Below are 23363 nucleotides of genomic sequence, written 5' to 3' on the forward strand. Positions count from 1 at the left end.
GAGGCTGAGTGGGAACAACTTACAGATGCAGTAACACCAGCAGCCACATTAATGCCAGTGATGTTATAACCAACTCCAGCCATCCATCCCAGTAGTGGTTGGAGGCAGAACATGAGGGACCAGAAAACCTGCAATTCCAGGGGCAGACTCTGGCAAGGTGAGGAATTTTATGGAGCTAATCCAGAGTGAAAGCTGCAGCTGCCAGCTGTCAGGAAGGCTAAGTACCTGATGGCAGCTGCAGCCTTGAAGAAGTAAGGAAGAAGCCAGTGAATATACAGGCTCTCCTCTACTGAGGTCAAATAAATGAGTATGAGGCAGAGTGGATGGGCACTTGGGGGGAATCACCAGACTCAGGAAGGAGTATCCCAGACAGAGTTAAAAGGAAAATATATTAAGGAGTGTGTCCGTGACTGTAAATCATATTTAACTCCAGAACCGTTTGTTTGTTCGTTTGTTTGTCCAATTTGTCTGCCGCCCATCTCGTACACAATGACTCTGGGCGGCAGATAAACTTGACAAATTAATAAATAAAGGGGGATATTAGAATATAGAACCATACATATAAGTAGATTGATTATAGAATTGTAAATAAAGTCGAAACAGGTAGAAGTAAACAGAACAATAGAAAGTAAAAGTAAAAATAGTTCCTAGATATAACAATCCCCAAATAAAACTATTATGGAAAAATCTTGTATTTTCAAATATGTTTTTGTAGTAAAATCCTTTCTGAAAGGAATTGTTCAGTGTCATGTCTAATTCTGTAACTATCACCCAAATCACATCCATAACTCATATTTTATTGGTGAAAATCATAGTGTTTTACATAATGCATAATTAATATGAAATTCACTACTTAAGAATTTAGTGATAGTAATAACATAGTTATTTTTTAAATAAAGATTTATACCTCATAGATGGAATAATAAAAATGAATAATAAAATTAAGAAGTAAAAACAGCATGTAAAGTCAAAATAAAGCCAGCATTAGGATAAATAGAATTGAAATGTAGAAACAATTATTAAAATGCTTTTGAGAATGAATGGTTTTATAGCCAGAAGTCTAGGACACAAGCACCATAACTACAAAGATTTCTCTTATTTGATAAGGGGCCTGGAGAAGAACCTTTGTCGATGACTCTAGGTTTTGACTAGACAGATCTGGAAGGTGTTCTATTCAGGTAACTTGATCCCAAGTTGTTTTGTTAGGAGAAAAGTTATTTTAACGTCCCTTCAAGGTGCTTTGTCTCTTCCCCATCCAGTGTAGAAATGAAGCAAATGCTTGAGAAAGTATGAACTATTCCAACCATTCATATGGAACATAGAAATATGGCTAGCTAATGGCAGTGGGACTATGATCTGTGTATCATCAGACCACTTGGTTTTGGGGCTGGATAAGAAGGAAGAACTGTTGCATGTTCAATAAATATGCACATGAATTGTGGGATGACAGTGGAAAGATGAAACTGGGAATTCTGTATTTATGAATCTCTACTGTCTTTAACTGACGGACATCCACTGTTGCATTTCGAGGCTTGGGAGGTAGTCTTTTTGATAATTTCCAAGTGCAATAGGCTTCCAGAGACAATTTTGATCTTTGAAGATCTACATAGTTTGGCACCTGAATACCTACAGAACTATCTACTTCTAGTAGATCCTACCCAAGTAGTGTATGCATCACAGGTAGGGAAGCTTAAGATTCCTCCCTAGGAAATCTGGGAGAAAGTTAGAAACTTATGTTTTTCATTAACTTGCCTTCAAATTCAAGACTGTATATAACACTTTATAGTATAATTATACTATGGGCATCTTGTCCTTCTGGAGTTTCAGTATGTTGGTTCTTGATTTTCTGACTGACTGGATTATTTATCTAAAGCCTAACGCTCTTTCAGGGCTTAAGGGGGCATACAAGGGGCACTTTTCCCATTCATGTCAACAACAATTACGTGAGGTAACTGGGTAAAAACTGAATGATTACCCAAAGTCACAGAGTGCTCCATAGTCAAGCAGGAGTTGAATCTGGGTTTTCCTGGTCTCTTAATCACAAAACTAATTTCTTAAATAGCTCTGATTTAAGAGACTGGAAGAAAGATCTAGAGGTGGTGTCCTTAAATTTGAATCCTTTTTCCTAGAAATACAGTATGTTTCAAACTTGGCCAAGAGTACCAAATTGGCCAAGATTACCAAATTAAATAGAAAGAAAATTAGAAATGTGGGCTTTTGAGATGATTGTAATTCTGATAGAATAACTCTATGTCCTAGTAAAATATATACTTGGACTTTGTATTTTAATTTTAGGTGGCTCAACAATTAACAAAAAATATCCTCTATCCAGCACAATTACCTGTGATTTGAGCTGTTGAAACTTTATTTTATGAATAAACGTATATGTAATTAAGATAATCTAAGGATTAGGTAGGCTAGTACAACTACGTCCTATCCTTATTTAAAATAATTTGTCAGTTACCTTAATAAGCAGAAATTGCTACCCTCTAGTGGAGTAATGTGTAAATGCACCTGGTATGTTTCTCATTTTCAGTCTCTAGCTTGAAATCAGTTTCTGTATCACTGCATATGCAAGACAAATTCGGTGAATAAAAGTATTTGTATACTACTAGTGGAACAATAGCTTAGCAAGGCAATAGTGACAATATACTATAGTAGGCTAAAACATTTTTGTAACATCTCCCCTAGAATCATACATTAGCTGTTTAATTGTTGTATTATCTCTCTGTTCAAATACAGCATTATACCCATTACTTTACAATGGATCAAGTGGTGTTATATCTCTTGTTAACAAATTAAATTACTTTGCTTTTCAATGTTATACTGTTAGTGTATTATCATATTGTGTCATGGTTTATTTGGTCAGAATTTAAAAACCAAATAGTACTTCTGTGTGATCAAAGATCCATTGACTGTGGTTTCTTGATTAGGACTCACAGTGCCTGATGGGACTTCTAAAACAGTTTGGTTTAACTGGAGAAATTGAATCCCAATATTTCTTTGGATCCTTGCCATATTTTCATCCAGTTATTATACTAATGTTATATAATTAGCCAATTAAAAATGTCAATAGCTAATTCTTTATTACCAATTAATGTAAATTAGTATCCACAATCTTGTTTCCTCTACAAATCTTATCCTTACAGCCAGTATAGCAAAAAGGCAGGAAAGATTAAAAGTGTAGTCCTATACTGAAGACCATTGTAAATTACTCCTTTGAACTGAAGCTTTAATTTAAATTCAGAATGTAATATTTGACAAAATATTTACAACTTAAAATATGTTTTCTATAGCACATTTGCATTTTCATCTGCTTTATATAAATGTATAAAATTTTAACAAGTTCACTAAGAACTATTAATATCTCTTGTTTATATTTTTATATACAGAATTGTGTTTTTTTATACTATATGCTAAACTTACATAAAATAATATACCATCAGAATGATGACAAATGGCTTTAAAACCTATTTAATATGTACTTTGATTTGAATCTCTTAATAAGTACTTCAATTCCTGAATATTTTTGAAAAATTAGGATTGGATTCAGTTATAAATGAGAAGGCTTCATTAGGGATCACTATTTATTTTACGATGTTTATAAAACCCAAATATTACAAATATTGTATGCAGTTCACAGCAACACAACAGAACAAAATAAAAACCTTGCTAAACCAGAATACCAATTAAATTAAAATACGATATACAATGAAATTACAGTGGAATGCAGGTGCTGGATGTTAATCTTTGAAGAAAGAGCTGAGTGTACTTTTTTAATGCTGACCAGAGTGGAGTCTATCCAGATCTCAGAAGGAAGTTTATTCCACAATATTGGTGCAACAATGGAGAAGCAATGCTTCTCAGTTTCTGCAGACCTCCCATATTGGGCTATAGCACCCCATGCCCTATAGAATGATCAGGCTATGATGGAATTATGGTGTATGTTACATTTTTAATAAACTTAGATTGACATTATTAACAATTATATTGGTCATGATACTTTTATTATAAACGTTTAATTTAACTTATACATGGAACAATTTTATATTTTTCAAGATCTTTAAAATGGTATGTGGTGTTTACTGTTTTCTATTAAAAAACTGAATTCTCAGTATAAACTTTGCATATGGATTCCTTTACACAGATGTTTAGAAATTAATTTTTGTTTGTTTGGCTAAGAATTTAACAATTCTGTGAAAATTAGTACAGATTACATTTCTGTTTGTCTCACAGAAATTAGGCTTTAATCTGGGAATCTTTAAGAATAGATATAACCAGTATCTCCATTGCTGTGGTCATCAATTTCATTTTCCCCCCCTCCCTTCCTGTTTGGTTCAGCCTCTGACAATGTGAAAGTAGACTGAGCTTGATCATCTCCTGGTAGGAAGGAAAAGACTAGCGCTCATTCCTTTTACCTATACTAAGCAGGTGTGTACAGTTAGGTTGACATCTGCTGAGCATGCATATATGTCCAGGCTCACAATAGAGCAGCTATTCTCATAACTTTAGGTGCTTTATATTCATATATATACATACACATACAGACATATAATAATATGTAATTCTTTCTAGATTTTTACTGTAGCAATTATGGCAATACTATTAACTATAACAATTTGAAATTCTTTAGAAAGTTACAGAATGGTATTTGAATTGTTAAGACTTTTTACCAAAAGTCAAAGGTTTATATAATTTGAAAATCTTTCCCAGGTTTTTAAGCTGTCAGTTATGTCAGCGTATATTGTCTGATGCATTTCCATTTGCCTAAAAATATTACCATAATTACAGAAAATACAGCTGTGAAATAGATTTTTGCAAAAATGATGTATCTCATTATTTATATTAGTTTCCTTATAATTTACACTGCCCACAATGTCAATTTAAATGCAGTAGTCCATAAGATTCTTATTGTATTATTGTGGGCATATAATGTTTTGTTATTAATCTTTCCCCCTATATGTCACTTAGATTTAATTTAAAATATGAAATAGATTACTTATTAAAATGCATAGAAACAGATTTTGTTTGCAATACATCCATTACAGTATAAAGTTAGGTTAACATGCTACATCAGAAGTATTCTGTGTTACAGAGATCCTTAATATCTGGATCTATATAATTAAGAGCATAATAAGGTTTATAACTGTGGTGACAATTCTCTTCTTCTTCTCTTCTCAGAATGTAAAAACTTTTGCATCTTCAGATAGTTTAGGGAAGGTCCAAGAAGTAGCAAACTGGCTTTTGGAAATGAATCAGGAACTGATATCTGTTGGCAGTAAGAGACGACGAACTGGTGGATCTGTTCGAGGTAATGCTTCATCAAGCCAAGTGGATGAAGAGCAGATGAATCGAGTTGTGGAGGAGGACCAACAGTTACGACAACAAGAGGAAGTTGTTGCAATAAATGGAGAAATTGGTGGAGGGCAACCTGGACTGTGTCATAGAAATGAATCTCAACATGAACAATTAGAAGAAAACAACAACAACAGATTTATTGAAGTGGATGAAGAATACTCTGGCAACCAAGAAGAGGAGGAAGAAGATGAACATACTGGTGTACCAGAGGAAGAGGAGGATGTGGAGGAGGAAGAAGAAATGGATCAGGACAGTGATGATTTTGATCAATCGGATGAAAGCAGCAGAGATGAACAAACAAATTGTAATAGTATCACAAATTCAAATGGTAACATGGACTTAGCAATACATCAGCAGTCATCACCATTCTATACTAAGTCTAAGGTGAGTAACTTTAAATTCTTTTAAGTAAAATATTATAATGTAGAGAGTAAAATCCCTAAGTTCTTTATTGAAGATGAATATATTCTATTTAGTATCAACTATTTGTATCACTATTCAAATATTTTTCTTTGAAAGAATAATTGTAACTAAATAAAAATGGCATTGCTGTTTTCTGTTCTTGCTTTCTTAAAAACGTGTGCTAAGATTTACTTCAGAAGCAATTTTTCCTTCTTAAATTTCTGAACTGAATCTGTAGTTCTGAATAGGTTTCTTCTCATAATTGCTGAAGCATCAGATTTTGCAGGAAAATATTTTAACTTCTTTCCTTTGTCTGTAAGTCTGTATCCAAAAGTACTGATGAAATAGGTTGTCAAAAAATTGCTGCCTTCTTATTTTCTCTGATGGGGATTTTCTGTGTTAAGAAAATATTTCTGCTTTTTGTATCTTAGAAACTGTGCTTTAATTATCTGTGATTTGGCTTGCATAACTTGCTAAGCCATAATGTGGTTAAGTCTGGCATGACATCTGAATGTGAACCATGGTTTAAACTGTTTAAGGAGGAATGCCTTAATTGTAATTTGTAATCATTATTTATCATAGGTGTAATCACTTAAAATACAGTGCAAACCCATGCTGTATGTCAGGGATGTGGTCTTCCAGAGCTGCCTTTCACAAGAGTTGTTAAAACTGGTATTATCGTTCCCTGCCATTCTGAGATGAGGAGTACTCCAAACCTATAATATAATTCCAAAAATTGCCTTAGCATAGTTTTAAAAAGCAAGAAAAAGAAAAATATTCCTTCATCCTATCAAAGACAACATCAACCACCATTTAAAAAATTCTGGCCCATTCACTTTGCATTATCACATCCACCCCCAAAATATTAAGTGTTATTCCTGTTACTGATCCCTGACATAGAATACAGCTGCTCTGTGATTAACTTGCCCTTATATCCTCTGCCATAAAAAAGAGGGGCTACAAAAGAGAATTATCCCAAGATTAGTGTCTCTGCTATTTTCAGGTCTGTTCTTCTTTATCTTTGCCAGTGTGGCAGGTCACTGAAGTTTTTTATTTTTTAATTTGATGTATTTACAAGTTAAAAGAATCAAGTAAAAACCAGGACATGTTAGATAGCTAGCCCTCACAAAGGTGGCTGTGGTTTGTGATCATGTACACCATGGTTGGATAGGTAGGTAGCTTACTAGTGGTAGTGCCAGATATAGCTTAGCACAACTGTGAACATGCTCTATTTGTGGAATAACTGGTTTATACAGTTCCATTCCAAATACAAACAAGGTAAGATGTCAGGGAGGCAGCCTATGAGTTATTGAAATTAACTTGAAATCCATTATTGGAATGAAAATAGTTAAATGCTATTTCAAATGCTGTGAAGTGATCTTCAGTGTAAATAACAACAGAAATGTAGTCTCTTATATAAGATGTGAACTGAAAAAACTATAGAGGTTAATAGGAATTGCATAATTATTTTTAGCTAATCAAAAAAGAATGTGGAATAGTCTTGCCTCATCCTAGTTTCACTTACTTACAAACCAATTTAATTTTGCAGTTGGCTTGGATTCTTGAACCAAAAATTCATTTCCTTATCAGTTGACTATAGTATAATGCTATCTTTGTGCACAAACCATTGTCAATGCCATGCAGTTTAGTATTTGCTCTAAGCAACACAGCCAGTGTTTTCCTTCTGTTAGTTGGATGATGATGCACATAGCATTTCATTTATTTGTTTGTTTGATTTATGGGGCCACCCCAATTAATTAACAACTCAAGGCAGTTTTCAAGAAAGAAGGTTAAAAACATAAATTGACAAAGCCATACAGTCACTTATTATGAAGTTACTTAGTAATATTTTATTACTGAGTAGCTTAATAAGTGACTGTATACATCCTAAACTTGTTAAAACTGTAATTTTTAACTGTGAACACTAGAGGGTGCAGTTAGATGCCTTCATATGACATTCTGTGATGCTCCAGTATAACATTTGTACTGCCCCTCATTTTCTTGATATTTTGGGAAAAGCAGTTATAAAATATGGAATACAGGTAGTCCTTATTTAATGACCTTAATTGGAACCAGCAACTCCATTGCTAAGTGTAGTGGTCATTAACAAAAATATGTGACTGCCCTGCTTCCCAATGGCAGTTCTGGTAGTCCCTGTTTTGTGCCGTTGAATGAATCCTGTGGGTTATTAGGCAAGGACCCATCCTGATCCAAGCCATTCCCAGCTTGGTCCCTTCCAGCCCCAAGCCTTGGTTCTTCCAAGGCAAGGGACTGCCTCCCCTTCAACTCCCCCCACCTGCCTGTCTTCCCCCATCTCTGCCCTTTTGGCCACCCTGCACAGCATGAAGAGGCCACTGTATTTCCCTGCTGCCGTCCCCAGAGGACTTTCCTCCCTGTATTCCTTGGCCTGATCGTTGTGTTCTTTCTCCCCTTTGCTGGGCTCACCACTGCCACTGAGGAGTGCTGCCCCTGATCTGCGGCATGCCAAGAAGCCCCTGAGCCACAGTGTGGCAAGCAGCCCCAGAACCACAGCACAGCAAGAAGCCTTATTGTTGTGGCTCTAGGGCAGCTTGCTGCACTGTGGCTTGGGGGGTCCTTGCCCCAAGCAGTCCCCAAGCTGCGGTTTGGCAAGCAGCCCCCGAGCCACGGTGTGCCAAGAAGCACCTCCTTAGGAACCTATCTCATCCCATGCCTTGTCAGCGACTTACCGAAATAAGAACTGTCCCGCATCCGTCACCCGGGTCCATCTCAAGGGGGTGCTGCGATAGTCGTAAGTTCGAGGACCAGTCACAAGTCTATTTTTTCAGCACTGTTGTAACTTTGAACAGTTGCTGAACGAATGGACATTAAGTGAGGACTACCTGTAAATTATTAGTAACAAATTATGGATAATTCTTCTTTCCTAGAGTTTGACAACAATAATGTAATTATAATAATGGCATGGAGTGACATTTTAATATATTTTTTGGCATCCCGGATAATTTTTAAAATTAATTATACAACCAGCCAAGGCACCTGAGTGTAAAGAATAAAGCATTGGATTGGGAATATATTGAATATTTTCTACAATTATGTATTTTCAATATCCTTATAAATTAAGATTCCACAAGCTTACAAGTAATAGGTTATTTAATATGCAATTTGTTCTTTCTGTTTTCTTGTGTTTGTCTTGTGTGTACATGGCTCTTTAGAGTTTGATAGATATATCTTGCCTTTTTTTCCTGGAGGTGAAGATGGTGTACAGAACATCCTCTTCAATTTTTCCTCAAACAACAACTCCATGAAATACACTGAGAAACTGTGACTGGTCCCAAGTCATGGTAGACTTGAATCTTAGTCTTCTCCAGAACCTTAACCACAATACCAATTAGCTTTAACAATACTGTATTCAGTATTTTGAAACCTAAACAGATACTGGGTACTCTGTCAAAAAAAAAAGCTTGCTTTTCTGGATGGAAATGCTTACACTTCTTTAATGAGGCTTAAATATCTGAAGTTCTAGATAAAATGGCAAAAGTAAGAGGAAAAATCTGAGTATTAATATAGTTCCTTGCAAGTCTCTTATACTTGGATAAAGTGAATAGGGACTACTAGAAAGAATCAGTGAGGATTTACATAGAAAGGGAAGATAATCCTCTGTTCAATGCAAATGGATATGTGAGTGCTCTTTTCTCCTTCAAAGCCATTATGAATATTGTGATGTTGAGAAAAATCTTAAAGGGTACTTATAAAGTGTTTATGTAGATGCTGAACAATTGGTCATTTGTCCTCAATACATCTATCTTCATTAAAGAGAAGTGAGTATATTTGTTTAAACTGGGGGTCAATAACAGTGCTGTAATTTGTTCTCTTCCGGAATATTTAAGCTTTCCTTTTTTAATTTTTAATTTAAATCTATTCTTGCTAGCATTTTTGTCGTCTTGTAAGTTTATTTGAAACTACTTTAAAAAAATCTCTTTTTAATGCCTTTATTCAGACTCTTTGCTTATAGTATTTGCAGAGTCTGAAGCAGAATCCATTTGAGAAATAGAAACCACTCCCCTTGACAAGAGAACTTCATCAGTTTCAGCTGCCTGGAAAGAGAGACCATCCAGAAGCTTCAAGTGGTCCAGAATGCAGTAGCAGGAGCAGTGACGGGCATGCCTTGGTATGCCCATGTGACACCTCTGCTTTGTGAGTTGCACTGGTTGCACTGGTTTGCTTCTGGGTGTGATTCAGGTGGTAGTTGTTACCTATAAAATCCTACATGGCATCGGGCTTGGTTACTTGAGGGACCACCTGTCCCCTATAGTATCTGCCCAACCACTTTGATCTTGTAGGGTTGCACGCTCTGGGTTCCTTCAATTAAACAATGTCAGGACCTGGGAGGTATGCCTTCTCTGTAGCAGCGCCTGCCCTCTCGAATGAGGTTCCCCCCAAGATTCTATGGCCCCCACTCTGTGTTGTTTAGATGGGCCATGAAGACCTGGCTCTTCACCCAGGCCTTTGGTAAGGGAGAGTGATACCTGTCACTTCATTCCATATGGTGTGTTGTGCTTGCCATCTTTTATCTTTTCTTTTATCAATTCTATTGTAATTTCTTTTATTGTTGTGAGCCACCCAGAATCACTGGGAGTCAGGCGGCATACAAGTATTATTATTACCATGTGAACAACAGCGTTTCCTGCTCCATCGCTCTGTGATGTCAAATAAATTATTATTTGCATTTACTGTATTATGTGAAGGCTTTCAGATATTCCTGAATCCTGATAGTTAGGGTTTAGGTTTGTATGGCAGCATGTGTAAACAGAGTTGATGAGGTATGAGGTACTTGTGAGAATCACTCTCACTTAAGTTGGTTTGTGAGGGGCATCCATAAGAGGTTTTGATGCTTGGAGGACTGTGCTCTTGTTATATACATCACAAATATTATAAAGCAAACCGTGGAGGGGAAAAAAGGCCTTAGTGGAAAGCTCCCTAGCAGTATACTGGACTATCAAATCAAATTTTATTATAGCCGTAAGGCCAGGGTGGAAAGAAATAAAATAGTTAAAAATGAAGATATCTAACAGTAATTCACACATACACACACATACACACACTTTCCAGACCCAAGGAGAGGTGGATAGTAGATAGAAAATGCAGAATTGGGCATTGCAGAAGTATATTTCTGAAATGTGATCAATCAGGAAAAAGGACAAATAGAATTTCATGACCCCTCTCAGGAAATTTCTTTAGGATAGGATAAATAAAAGATGTCCAGGATTTCCTGTAGAGAAAGCAATGAAAAAAGCTGAGCTGTCCATACAATTACATACACATTGAAGAAAGGGAATATTTTTGTAATGCTATAACAAGGTGCCATAGGGTAATGGCACTAAACAAAATAGTCAAGATCTCAGGTCAGTTGAAAAAGGGGTGCTGATGGTGACTCTGAACAGGTGCCAAACTTCTCCAGACTCAGAAACTAAACAGGACTGGGTTGGTTAGTATTTGGATCAGAGACCATCAGTGAATGCTAGGCCTTACACTAAATTAAGAATTCAGAAAACATCTTGGAAGAAGACTATGGCAAATTGCTTTCAACAGTGTCATGTTCATCGAGCACCAGATGTGGACATCTGAGGGCATTGTTACCTTGCTATCTTGCTGAAAGTTCTATGTGCAGCATTGAATTATCCAGACAAACCCTAATAGTTGGACTTAACTTCGCAAGCTCAACTTCCTTTCTCAGAGCTTTTGCCGTTATTATTTAAAGTACTCAAGAAGTAAGGCTCCTCTTGATTTCAGTCAGACATGGTGAGTGAATGGAGTCATTGACTGCTTTGTGTGAGAGTTATTTCTCAAACTAACTCTCAGACTAACAGCAAAATATTTATTTGGTAAATTTATATAGCAGCTAATCTCACGTGATTCTGAGCAGTGTACAAACTTAAAAGCACAAAACAGTGCAACAAAAATCATTAAAATGTTAAAAACAAAAACCTTTTAAAAATAATAAGTACTTGCAAATTACTCTTCCTTCCCAAAAGAAGCAGGAATGCATCCCTTTGCATAGAAATAGTGGGAGGAAACAAACATCACTTTGCCACTTTAAAGTTGTATATATATAGGTTTCTCATTTGAAAGCAGAGCACTCCCTGGAATATGTCTTCTAATAGATTCTGTTAACTAGAGCTTTAGGGTACTAGAGGTGATCCTAAAAGGTTTACACTGAGTAAAGAGATCTTAATTCTTAGATCTAGCCAACTTTTAGTACAGAACAGTTAGAAGCTGCCAACATGTATTGATCTACTCCATGTCCTGATTACCAGGAAACACACTGAGGCGAGGACTTGGTCTCTAATATTTATTAGTAGTACTTAACAAGAATCCTAACAAACTGAGAAAGCGTGGGAAAACCCAGCCATATAAACCCCAAAGGTTAAGGCGGTCCTGATCTGTGTCTCTTTGAATGGCTGAACAGTTCCTCAGTGCTACGCATGCGCTTGACAGTCTGGGTGAGAGCCCCCTGCTCGCCATCCTTACTCATGACACTCCAATTGTATAATACTGCACCTTCATTTGGATCATATTATTTCTATCACAGGTAGTCCTCACTTACTGAGGGTAATTGGGACTGAAAACTCCATCGCTAAGTGACATGGTTATAAAGTGCGACATCACACGACTGTGCCGACTTATGATGGCAGTCCCGCCAGTCCCAGTTGCTGCTGTTAGGCAAATTCCATGGTCATGTGATCGCCATTTGTGACCTCCTGCTGGCTTCCTTGTTGACTTTGCTTGTCGGACGTTGGCAGTGAAGGTCGCAAATGGCGATCACATGACCATGGGATGCTGCAGTGCTGGTTGCCAAGTACCCAAATCGTGATCATATGACCATGGGGATGCTGTGATGGCCGCAACAACGAAGACCAGTCATAAGCTCCCTCGTTCAGTGCCATTGTAACTTTGAACAGTCACTGAATGAGTGGTCCTTAAACAAGGACTACTTATAATTCCATTTGTAGCTACTTTTCTATTCAGAGGGCACATAGGACAGCTTAAATGCTGATCTGAGGGAAGTTATTTATAGAGGATGGTAAAGAATTATCAGTCTTAAAGAAGAAGCCACATTAATAGTATATCATAACTCACAAGGGCTTACCTAAAACATGTAGGGGAAAGCAGTTCAGAGCAGTAAAAAACTTAAGGATATCCTCAGTTTTCTGTAGGCTGAGCAACCAAAAACGTTGAATACCAGATCACAAAGAAGCCCTGTTATAGTATCTTGGTTTGCAAATGGGAGAATTCTGTACTTCATGTAACTTCAGGTGTTTAAATGGGGTAGTTTCTAAACCCTCCAGTCCAGATACATGTGGAGCTGTAATGTTAATAGAAATTAATTCATAGAAATTAATTCAATAAATAATTGCTGTGTTTGTGTTCAAGTACAACATTCTGTTCCTATTCTACATGAGTGCACATATGAATACTTAGTATAAGTGTAACTACCAAAAATATCCTACATCTGTTTATCAATCCATCTTTTAAAAATTACTTAACGTTTCTTAAGCAGAAAACTTTATATGTTCCCTTCTCCCATAGTTGGTAATCTAATCATAGATTTTTGCTAACTTCTGTCATAGCTAGCAAGAAAGTAGCTATCGGGTCACTTTGTTCCCAACAATATCTTCTGTAGACTCTGGGGAAAAAAAAAACCTCCTAATTGCCTCTGCCTCTTATATATCTTATCTCAAAACCCATTGCCAAATTGCAGATGCACCAAGGATTTTTTTCTAAATGCTTGTGTGCCTTAGCCTCACACCTATCTGTGAGGAAAAACCCTTGACATTTGCAATATCAGGAACAGGACTTTTTTTTAATAAAATGACAGCTCATCCACCTTGGTTTAGATTCCTCTCATGGCACCTAAACCAGGTCCTTATAGTGCTAAGAAGCTGTAATGTTAAGGACGGTTCCCAAATTGTTGAGGGAGGCAGGGATAGTGAATGAATATGAAAGTCGTTAACAGATAAAAAAGTCAATAAACAAAATCTCAGCCCTGGGAAAATAATAACCATTAGGAAGAGACTTAAAACAAGTCCCCCTTGATTCTGCATGGTATGAGAGAGAGGAGAGGGAAGCTCTGGCAGGCTTTCAAAATGCTGCTGTTATACCCTACACTAAAATACTTCCAATAGTCTTTGTAGTGTCTGTTTTTTGGCCTGGCCTATCCTGAAGGGCTGATACTAGTGGAGCATACAGAGACTGTGTCCTAATTGCATTCACTTCTGCTCAAATGATTGAAAGCTGGCAGCCTTCATCTGACATACTATCAAAATAATGCTACAGGTAGCTCCCTTGTTTATTCCAGGGACCATAAAAGAGGTTTCTTTCCATCTTATACCTTAAGTCTGTGCAAGATCAGGAAAAAAAAGTGGCATGCATGTTGACACTCCTGTATATATAAGTCTATAGCCACGTACAGGATAAATCTGATTCACTTTCTGTGGCCTATCAGGTGGATCAAAGGGAAGGAATGTCTCAGCCATTTTTAAGTAATTGAGAGATCATGATGAGGCTTTGTGCAAGAAGTCATCTGAACACAGCACAAATCATTCAGTGAGGGGATTTCAGCAGCTTTCAGGAATTTTTTCCATAAGGCAACAACCTGGTTATCAGTTGCTACGTGTCAGGGTCAGCCTCGCTCCGAATAAGTCACGGACTCACTTAATAGGGATTAAGGATTTCCGGTTTATTGGAACAGAATGCTTGACAGAAAGAAAAACGGGAATGGAGGCGTGGTGGCATGGTGTCCTGTTTATACCCCCTTGCCGGACCCCGTGCTCCTCCACCCTCTATTGTCCCCATTCCCCTGACCGGACGGGAGATTTAGATGTTGATGGGATTTGTGATGGTTGTTTGGGCGTTTTCCCGGCTGCCGTCTTTGTCCTATTGGTGCAGGTGCGTCCTCCGGGGCACAAGGCGTGAGTCCTTCTGTGTCTTCGATGCTTATCTGAATTACCTTGTGATGTCCTTCTATGAAGCTGTAGATCAGTTCATGGGTGTGGGTGCTTGGGTGATTAGTTGAGCATTGATTTGATTATATCCTTCCTCTTTTCCCTGATGATCATGATCCATGTTGTGAGGCTCTTGTGTGCCTTGCAACGGGGTCATGACACTACGTTCTCCAGGTACCACAGAATTAATGCATGACAAATCTTTTCTTAATATGGGAGGTGCTGTTTATCTGAGTGCCTGATCATGCAATGCAACTGCCACTGCTGCTTAAAATGGCTTCTGGTCTTATTTCCTCTTGATGTTCATGCTCAATTAACTTTTAGGCAGAGAGGCTGTAAATTATAGTACTTGGTTTATGGAACTGAGTAAGAAATACACTGGATTTCTTTTTTTAAATTTAGTTACTAATATTTTCATTTTTATCTTGCTTTGCACCTTAAAACAAACTCCAAAAGTGGTTTACAAGGTTAGTGGTAGTACTAAGTCTTATAATCTAAACCTTATAATTGGTACAGGAATCCAAATTAAACCATTTCTGACAGATGGCTCTCTAGACTGAGCTTGAGCACATCTGGCAAAGGAAAGCCTACCATTTCTTAGGACTACTGGTCTTATTAAACAGATCTTACTGCTTTTCTAACATTCAATTGAAAACTATAATCCATCACTTCATGTTCTGCACTCTGGAACAATGAAAAACAAGTTTTGACCTTCAGTGTTGACATCCCTTTAGTCCTTGAAAAGTGCTATCATATCCCACCTCAGTCTTTACTTCTCAAGGCTAAACATCCCATTTCCATCAAGGTCTTCATAGTATTTTTTTTCTAGTCACCTGATCATCCTTTTAGTTCTTCTTTACTCTTTCTGAACACTTTTTATCTGCATCCTTCTTTAACTTCATTAACTTAATCTGGACACAATAGTCAACATACCTTCTGATCAACACAGAATAAAGTAGAAATTACTTCCCATTAGTTGGAAATGATACTTCTGTTGCTATACTCTAAAACTGTATTTTTCTTTTCTACATTATCACTCACTCTGAGTGATAACAGTGTAACATTTACACTGTTAAAAATTAGGGTCTTAAATGAGAATTACAGGGTGATAGCATAGAAAATAAAGATTGGCGCACAGTGTGATGGACGGACGGATGGATGGATGGATGTATATCACATTGTGCTATATATTACACACTAATATGAGAATTAAAGAAAGATTGCCTGTATGATTGCATATGTATTTTATTTGAAAGGTGTGCCAGTACATAACAAAACAACCACCAAATAAATTCTTCAAGAGCAACTGTAGTAGTTATTCTGACAGCTGCTACTATCCTAAGACAACCAGAGAGTTTAAGTTAATCATCACATAAATCATGTTATGTCCAATAAGGATTGGAGTGACATTTCTAGAATGTTTGAAGAACGAAAGATGATGCAGCTGGGTTTATGTTACATATTTGAAATACTTTCTGGAATATTTTAACATAGGAATGAAGACAAATGTTCTTGAAACACTAATTTAAAACAGGTAGGGAGAGTGAATTAGAGTTGCTGTTTTCTTTGAAGAAATGCTGATGTTCTATGCACCAAAATATACCTCCCAAATGTTTAATGAATGTACTTCATGAACACATACTTCATTTTTTTTTCATGCAGAATTGTCTTGAGTTATTTACATACACATACATAGTGTGCACTGCACATATAGTATAACAAGGAGAAGAACTGGATTTGCACATTGTACTAATCCACTAGGTAATTTGTTTGGTTTGGGATTAGCACTTGGTTAACTGAAGTTTATTTTACAAACCATTGCTAAAAATGTTGCTGAACCAATCAAAGAGTAGCTTTTCCTTAGATGAAACTGTAACTTTTCCCTTTCCCCAACAATTTGCAATCCTCTTCCAGGTGAATTATAGCACCAGTATACTTACCTGAGACCATAATAAAAAGATCATGGTTAATTCTAGTAATACATTTTGTAATAGTCTCTCAGCATTCTGGTATCTACATAAAAATGAGATTAATTTGTGCTTAGATATTTCACAGAGTGATCCTGATGGTACAGCAGAAAGCTGTATATTAAGTTTATTGATACTGAGACTTTTATGTGCCACGCTGAGCAGCTTATAGCAATGTAATAGTAATTAAATAGTAAGCAGTATTTTCAATAAAATATAAAAGGGTATTTTTAAAAATTAAAATATCAGCATGAGGTAAGGAAAACACGTTTAGAACATAACTATTCATGAATGATGAAAGGCTTCTGTGTGTTTTGGATGTTTCAAAAATTTCACATAGGCACAGAAACAGTATTATCTTTTAAAAATTTCTCACAAGTATCTGTCACTCTGCATCCTACTAGCAGCTTTTGTTTGTGGTTAACTCTCAGGATTATGTGAGCATGAGATTTTGTACAATAAAAAAAGTGCATTTACTTGTTCACTATAACAGGAAGATCACTATAGTTTATCTATTTGAATAGGAATCGTCCTCCTGTTGAAAAGCTGTTCCATGTTGCTACATGAAAATTCAAAGTATTTCAAATAAAATAATATTTCATTTTAATGAGTTTATTTTTGCACTGTAGACTTTCTGACCTAAATACCATATGAAACAAAATGTTTACCTATAGTATATATTACAACTAAATAGATGCAGAAGTTTCAAATCTAAGTGCGTATAAGTATAATCTAGAAAAAATATTTCTAAATAAATGCCAGATAGTTTTGTATTAAAGATACATTTGTCTTTCTCTTTCTCTTCACATACATGCACACAGAGTAGTGTTATGAAAATAAAATATGCAGAGAAAATGTAAAAATAAGTAATGTTTCAAACTGAATTATACCCTTTCCCTGTTTTTTACATTGAGAAAAATGTTGGCATCACTGATACTTCAGTCTAAAGAATTTAACAGCAGTGTCCTTGGGAGGAGTCCAGATCTTTGATTATAGTGGAGTTAAAGCCCCTTTCCTATGCTTTAGCCCAATTCAGATTTCTGTGTCTCCCAAGAATAGGTAACAGTGATCAGCATCACATCTAACTCAGAAAATCTAATGTAAACAATTAAATAGTTTGCTTACATTTGTATGGTAAGCTATTATGTACATTCATGTAGAGGTTCTATTATTTCAAAGATAGATTGAAATAATACATTTATTTTTAAAAAAATATATACTATGTAATATATTCATAAATTTTGTGGCATACTGCTATAAAATTGAAGAAGCAGTTTATAATAGATGAGTAAGAAATGAATGTAAATATTGTAATGCACACTTTTAACCATTTGAGGGCAGCTGTTCTTTGTAAACACTATAAAGTTTTAGCAACCTTTTCATCCTCTACTTACTTAGAAAGGACCAACAAGCTTCAACATCTCTAAAACAATTGCATAAATGATCCCCAAAAATTAAGATACAAGTTTTAGTTACCCAAATAATATATTTATTCTGTCAAAGAAATAAATCTTAACAAGAGTGCTGTTACTGTAGGATACTAGTTAAAATTTCTGTAAAATAGGAGGTTCATCCCTTATGTTCCAGGTATGTTATTTTCTTTTTTATTCAAATTATCTAGCCACCCACCTCACATTTGTGACTCTGGGTGGCTCACATAAGCAAAAACAACCAATAACAAAACTAATACACAAAAATATAGAAATCAATAAAAAACACAATAACCCCCTTTAAAACAAAATTAAAACAGAGTCACTTGTTGAGATGGGCGGCTATAGAAATCAAATACATTCATACATACATACATACATAACCAATTAAAATGGAAAGTAAAACAAACATAAAAAGCAGGCAAGTGAAAGTCATGGATCAATCAATATAGCCATCTAGCAGGCTCCAAATCATAACCATGTTCCCAGGCATGTTGACACAACCACGTCTTTAGAGCCTTTTGGAAGGCAAGCAGGGTCAGGGCCAGTCTGACTTCTGGGGGGATGATGCTCAAAATGGTGAACATCATGAGGCAGAAAAGGCTCTCCTCCTGGGTCCTGTCAGATAATACTCCTTAATAGATGGGACCCGTAACATGCTTTTTCTGCTGGACCTGATGGGATGGGAAGATTTAACTGGGGAGAGGTGGTCCCTCAAATAACCTGGCCCCATGCCATGTAGGACTTTATAGGCTATTACCAGCACCTTGTATTGAACCCAGAAGCATAGTGGTAACCAATGCAGTTTCAAGAGCAGAGGTGTAACATGCACTGATCTTGGAGCACATATAACTGCCCGCACCACTGCATTTTGCACCAGCTGAAACTTCTAGATGCTCTTCAAAGGTAGCTCCATGTAGAATGCATTACACTAATCCATTCAGGAGGTGACAAGGTCATGAGTGACACCCTCCTGGTCCAGGAACAGGTGCAACTTGTGCACAACACAAAGCTGTGCAAAGGCACTCCTGGCCAGAGGTCATCCAAAAGCATGACCAATGCTTCTTTCAGTCCCTTAGCCTGGTCTGAAACCTGACTAGAAGGGATCCATATAATCTGCATCCAAGATCTCTGAAGCTGTTGCGTGCCCACTTTGGAGACTGATGAAAATTGTCCAGAAAGGTTGGCTCTAGCAATGGTTTCTTGAGGAGAAGGCAAAAACCACTGTCTCCTTAAGAGGTGAAGGAGCAATCCCCTCTTTCAAGGAAGAATTCACTACTGCCAAGACCTAACCATATATTACCACCTTGGAGGCCTTTGCCAACCAGGAGGGACGTGGATCCAGTAAATGGGTGGCTGAGCTGACAGTCATGAGGACCTTGTCTGTTTCCTCAGGTCCAACAGATTCAAACTCCTCTCAGAAAACATGACAAGACTGTGCCTCAGGCACCTCTACAGGACCTGTACCAAGGCTGTGTCCAGCTGGGAGTGAATCTGAGCAATTTAATCTGACAGATGCTGTGCAGATTTATCCATATGGCCTTGTAGGTGTACAACTGAGTCTCCTCTATCCACGATGGCTCAGGTCACCTGAAACAAGGCCATCGGTCAACTATCTGTGGACACAATAAGGGCAGAGAAGTACTGATACTTCGCCACTCTTACCACCATAAGTTGGGCCTTAATATTGGCTCTAACCCATGTTTGGTTGAGTTCACTCTTTGTTGACCACCAGTGGCACTCCAGACATCTCTTAACCTGCTTCATCTCCCTCAACATTTCAGTGAACCATGGCGAGTGGAGGGAGCCATGGGAGGAGAGAGGACGCACGGGCTTGTTCTGATATAAAGCATCTGCTGCCCTCCCATTGGAGGAGACAACCAAGGCCTTAGTTGGACCATGCAGCAGACCATCAGGAACAACCCCCAGCTCCCTTTGGAACCCATCTGAGTCCATCAGTCTTGGGGGCAAACTGATTGAATAGGTCCTACTTCCCTGAGGTGGAGGCCAGCGCCAGAGAATCCCATGGTCACCAAACAGTTGTTACTGCAGTGACCAAGAGGAGAGTCAGCATGTACAGTAGCAGGATCACTCTCAGCAATGGTCATTGGCTTCAAAATGGTAGGCATGACTGTGCAATCAAAGCTTTATCCCTCTCTACAGGCACATAAAATACTGTATGTTAAAAAGGGGTGGTGCTTTGATCACCTAGTCACACCCACCATTTTGAAGCTCAGTGATCTTTGTTGCAGATGCACCTGCATAGGGAGACAGAGGATTAGTCAGAGCCATGCATAAATAAAATTAGGAGTTATAGTAGGTAGAGGCACGTTGGTAGTGAGAGTTAGGAATCATAACGGAAAAACTTCAAGATGTTCAAAGCAGAGGGTTTATGGTTTGACAATACATGAAATCATTTTTTTCCCCACTAAACCTTGCAAACCTTGTATAGAAAAGGCAGACAATAACTTCATGGTTATGAGTGCAAAACAACGTTTGGGAAAATGTCTATCTGTCTCATACCCCAGTGTCTTGCATTTTTCTGCTTTTTCAGTGATATATTCAAAATAAAGGCAAATTGTAGCAAATAATAAGGTAAGGAGTCCAAGGCAATTTGAAAAACAAAATAAAATATAAGAAATATAAGGAGTAATAATGAGAATATCTTAATGCCTTTCCAAGATCTATTCCTCCAGAGACATCCATGTATTTGCTCTTACATGGACATAAAAACTCAAAAAGTAAGCAGCCGAAGTTTTTCTTTAAACTGAAGTTCTACTGCATAAGTTAGAAAAAAGTAAAATCTAAAAACAAACACACATAAGGGTGCAGAGCTGTGCATATTAGCTCTGTCTGTGTTGACCTTCCACGCTTATTTCTCAGTTCCTCACTTCCACGTATTAAGCAGGGAGATCTGATTATTGGAGATGGGTAGAATATACTTTTCATTTGATAATATAGTGACTTTTGTGCACAGTTCTTTTCAAATTTAAGTAAGTGAAAGCATATACAATTCAGTTTAGATGGTTTGAAACAGCGATAATAAGATAGGGTCCATATGCATGGCCTGATGATCTTTTTGCTTGTTTTCATACTCTGTTAGGCTGTAAAGTCTGAATAAGGACACAGACTTTTGTTCTTAATATGAAAGTACTTCTGGTATAGCCTGTATAGTTCTGACTATATGTTGATGGAAGAGGCTTAAGTCTTAAATAGATGAAAAGTACTGGAAAAGAAATACATCAAAATATTAAAGGAACTGGAAAGAAATATATACCAAAATATTAAGAAAATCCTAAAAAATTTGAACTGAAACCACAAATATTTTTATTTGGTATAATTCCATGAAACATAAATGATACAATTTACTAAGATATGTGCTGACAGCTGCAAGAATAAATTTAGCACAACATTGGAAAAGAAGAATTTTGCTGGACTTTGGGGTCCAGAAAATGGCGGACTAACATACTCTGAAGAACAGAGACTATGTTGAGGTGGGAGATTGGCAGCTGGGTGATGAGCCCAGACCAGTGGAGCTTCTCCGGATAAGGAGAAACCAAGAAATTGCCCACTTGTGCTTCAGAAGGCAGCTCCTTGCGAGGAAACCTGCAGGATCCAGAGGGAACCTGCAGGCGACTCATGAGTAGAGCGCTGGGAGCCACAGAAGAAATACCAACCTCACAGCCTCATGTGGAGCCTGCTTCAAAGATACTGGATTCACTTTCTAGCACACATTGGATTATAAATACTTTAAAAGTTACAGAGATCTTCTAAGCAGCAGAGCAACTAAGCCACCTGGTGAGTATTCCTTCAACCCAGGGCAAGATAAAGTAAAAAGAAATAATTATAGGAATTTAAAAGTAATTAAAAGCAAAAAGCCTACCAAGAGTTTGAGCTATGAAAGTTTAAAATAGATTAAGGGAACACTGAAATTTGGAACATTGTTATTTTAAAATACTTTTGAATTAAATAACACATACCTCTGTGTGAACCAGGACTGTTTAAATTTCCTAAGCGGGAAGTTTGGCTGGTTTTGTTAAAGAATAAGGGAAGGTTCTGAAAGATCATGTGAATAGAACTGCAGAGTCAAATGGAACTAAAGAGTTAAGGATATAGAGAAAGAAAGAAAAAAGCTCTTATTTGCTCTTTTCCTTTTCCTTTCTGGATTATAAATTATCACGAAAGCACTAAAAATCACAGAAGAGAGGAGAGGATTGTTGACAGAACAAATAACAGAAACCTGGATGTTATTCAAAGGATGTTTGAAGAATTGGGGAAGGATGCTACAGCATCAGTAACAGTATCAGTGATTGAATTGTTAAGAGAGATCTCGCTACACTTGAAGGAAGAATGTAGGAAGGATTTGCAAATATGGAAGAAAAGATGAATAAAAAATTTGAAGAATCTGTAATACAAATGAGTGAAGAAGTTAAACAAATTAAGGAAAAAATAGAAAACAAACAAATAATAAACCGAGAGATGGAAAACGATCTAGATAATGTGGCACTACTGTAAGAGAGAAATAATTTTGCTTAAGATTGAAAGCAGTTCCAGAGCAACCTGATGAAGATATTAGGGGGAGGGTTGTTGAATCCTTAACAAAATTTTTGGAATGGGGTGAAGAAGACATGGATGCAGAAGTGGACGAGGTGTACAGAATTAATACAAGATATAGAAAGCTAACAAATACACCAAGAGATATACTTGTGCACTTTGTACGGAAAAAGACAAGAGATCAGGTTCTACAACAACATTTTAATACTAAGCTAAGGTTTAATAATTCAGATGTAATTCTGCTCAACACCTATCAAATACCAAATACCTTTGAAATACCTATCGAAATATTACATAAGAGAAAAGAATATAACTTCCTGACTGACAAACTTAAGCAGAAAAAGATACCATTCCGTTCGGCCAAATTGGAAGAAATGATTTTAACTTTTAAGCAGCAATTTCTACTTAGTCCAAAAGGTGAGAGATTTCCTTGAAAGGTTTAAAGAGGAATTGGAGGAGATACAAGTGTATCAAAAGGAAGGAGCAGTGCAGCAAATACAGCAAGAGACTGAGGAATAGTCTACTCTGTTGGGCACTACAGGTATAGACTTTTCTAAATTCACAACATAAATATGGATTTTAAATGCCTAATGTGGAATATAAATGGGCCAAATGCTCCGCAAAAAAGAAAAAAGACATTTCACTATTTGAAAAAGCTAAACCAAGATGTA

The 23363-nt window shown here is 36.9% G+C and overlaps 1 protein-coding gene across 1 annotated transcript in view; it reads left to right on the plus strand.

The window, feature by feature from the left end:
• The window catches only part of FBXW7 (F-box and WD repeat domain containing 7), a 135125-nt gene that overhangs the window by 39964 nt on the left and 71798 nt on the right, over positions 1–23363 (plus strand). Inside the window, exon 2 of the mRNA XM_063309777.1 lies at positions 5182–5742. Coding sequence (XP_063165847.1) covers positions 5251–5742 — 492 coding nt within the window. The 5' untranslated portion in view covers positions 5182–5250. The remainder of the gene's footprint in view (positions 1–5181; positions 5743–23363) is intronic.

This window comes from Candoia aspera, chromosome 8 (genome assembly GCF_035149785.1).
Source record: "Candoia aspera isolate rCanAsp1 chromosome 8, rCanAsp1.hap2, whole genome shotgun sequence".
Taxonomy (NCBI): domain Eukaryota; kingdom Metazoa; phylum Chordata; class Lepidosauria; order Squamata; family Boidae; genus Candoia; species Candoia aspera.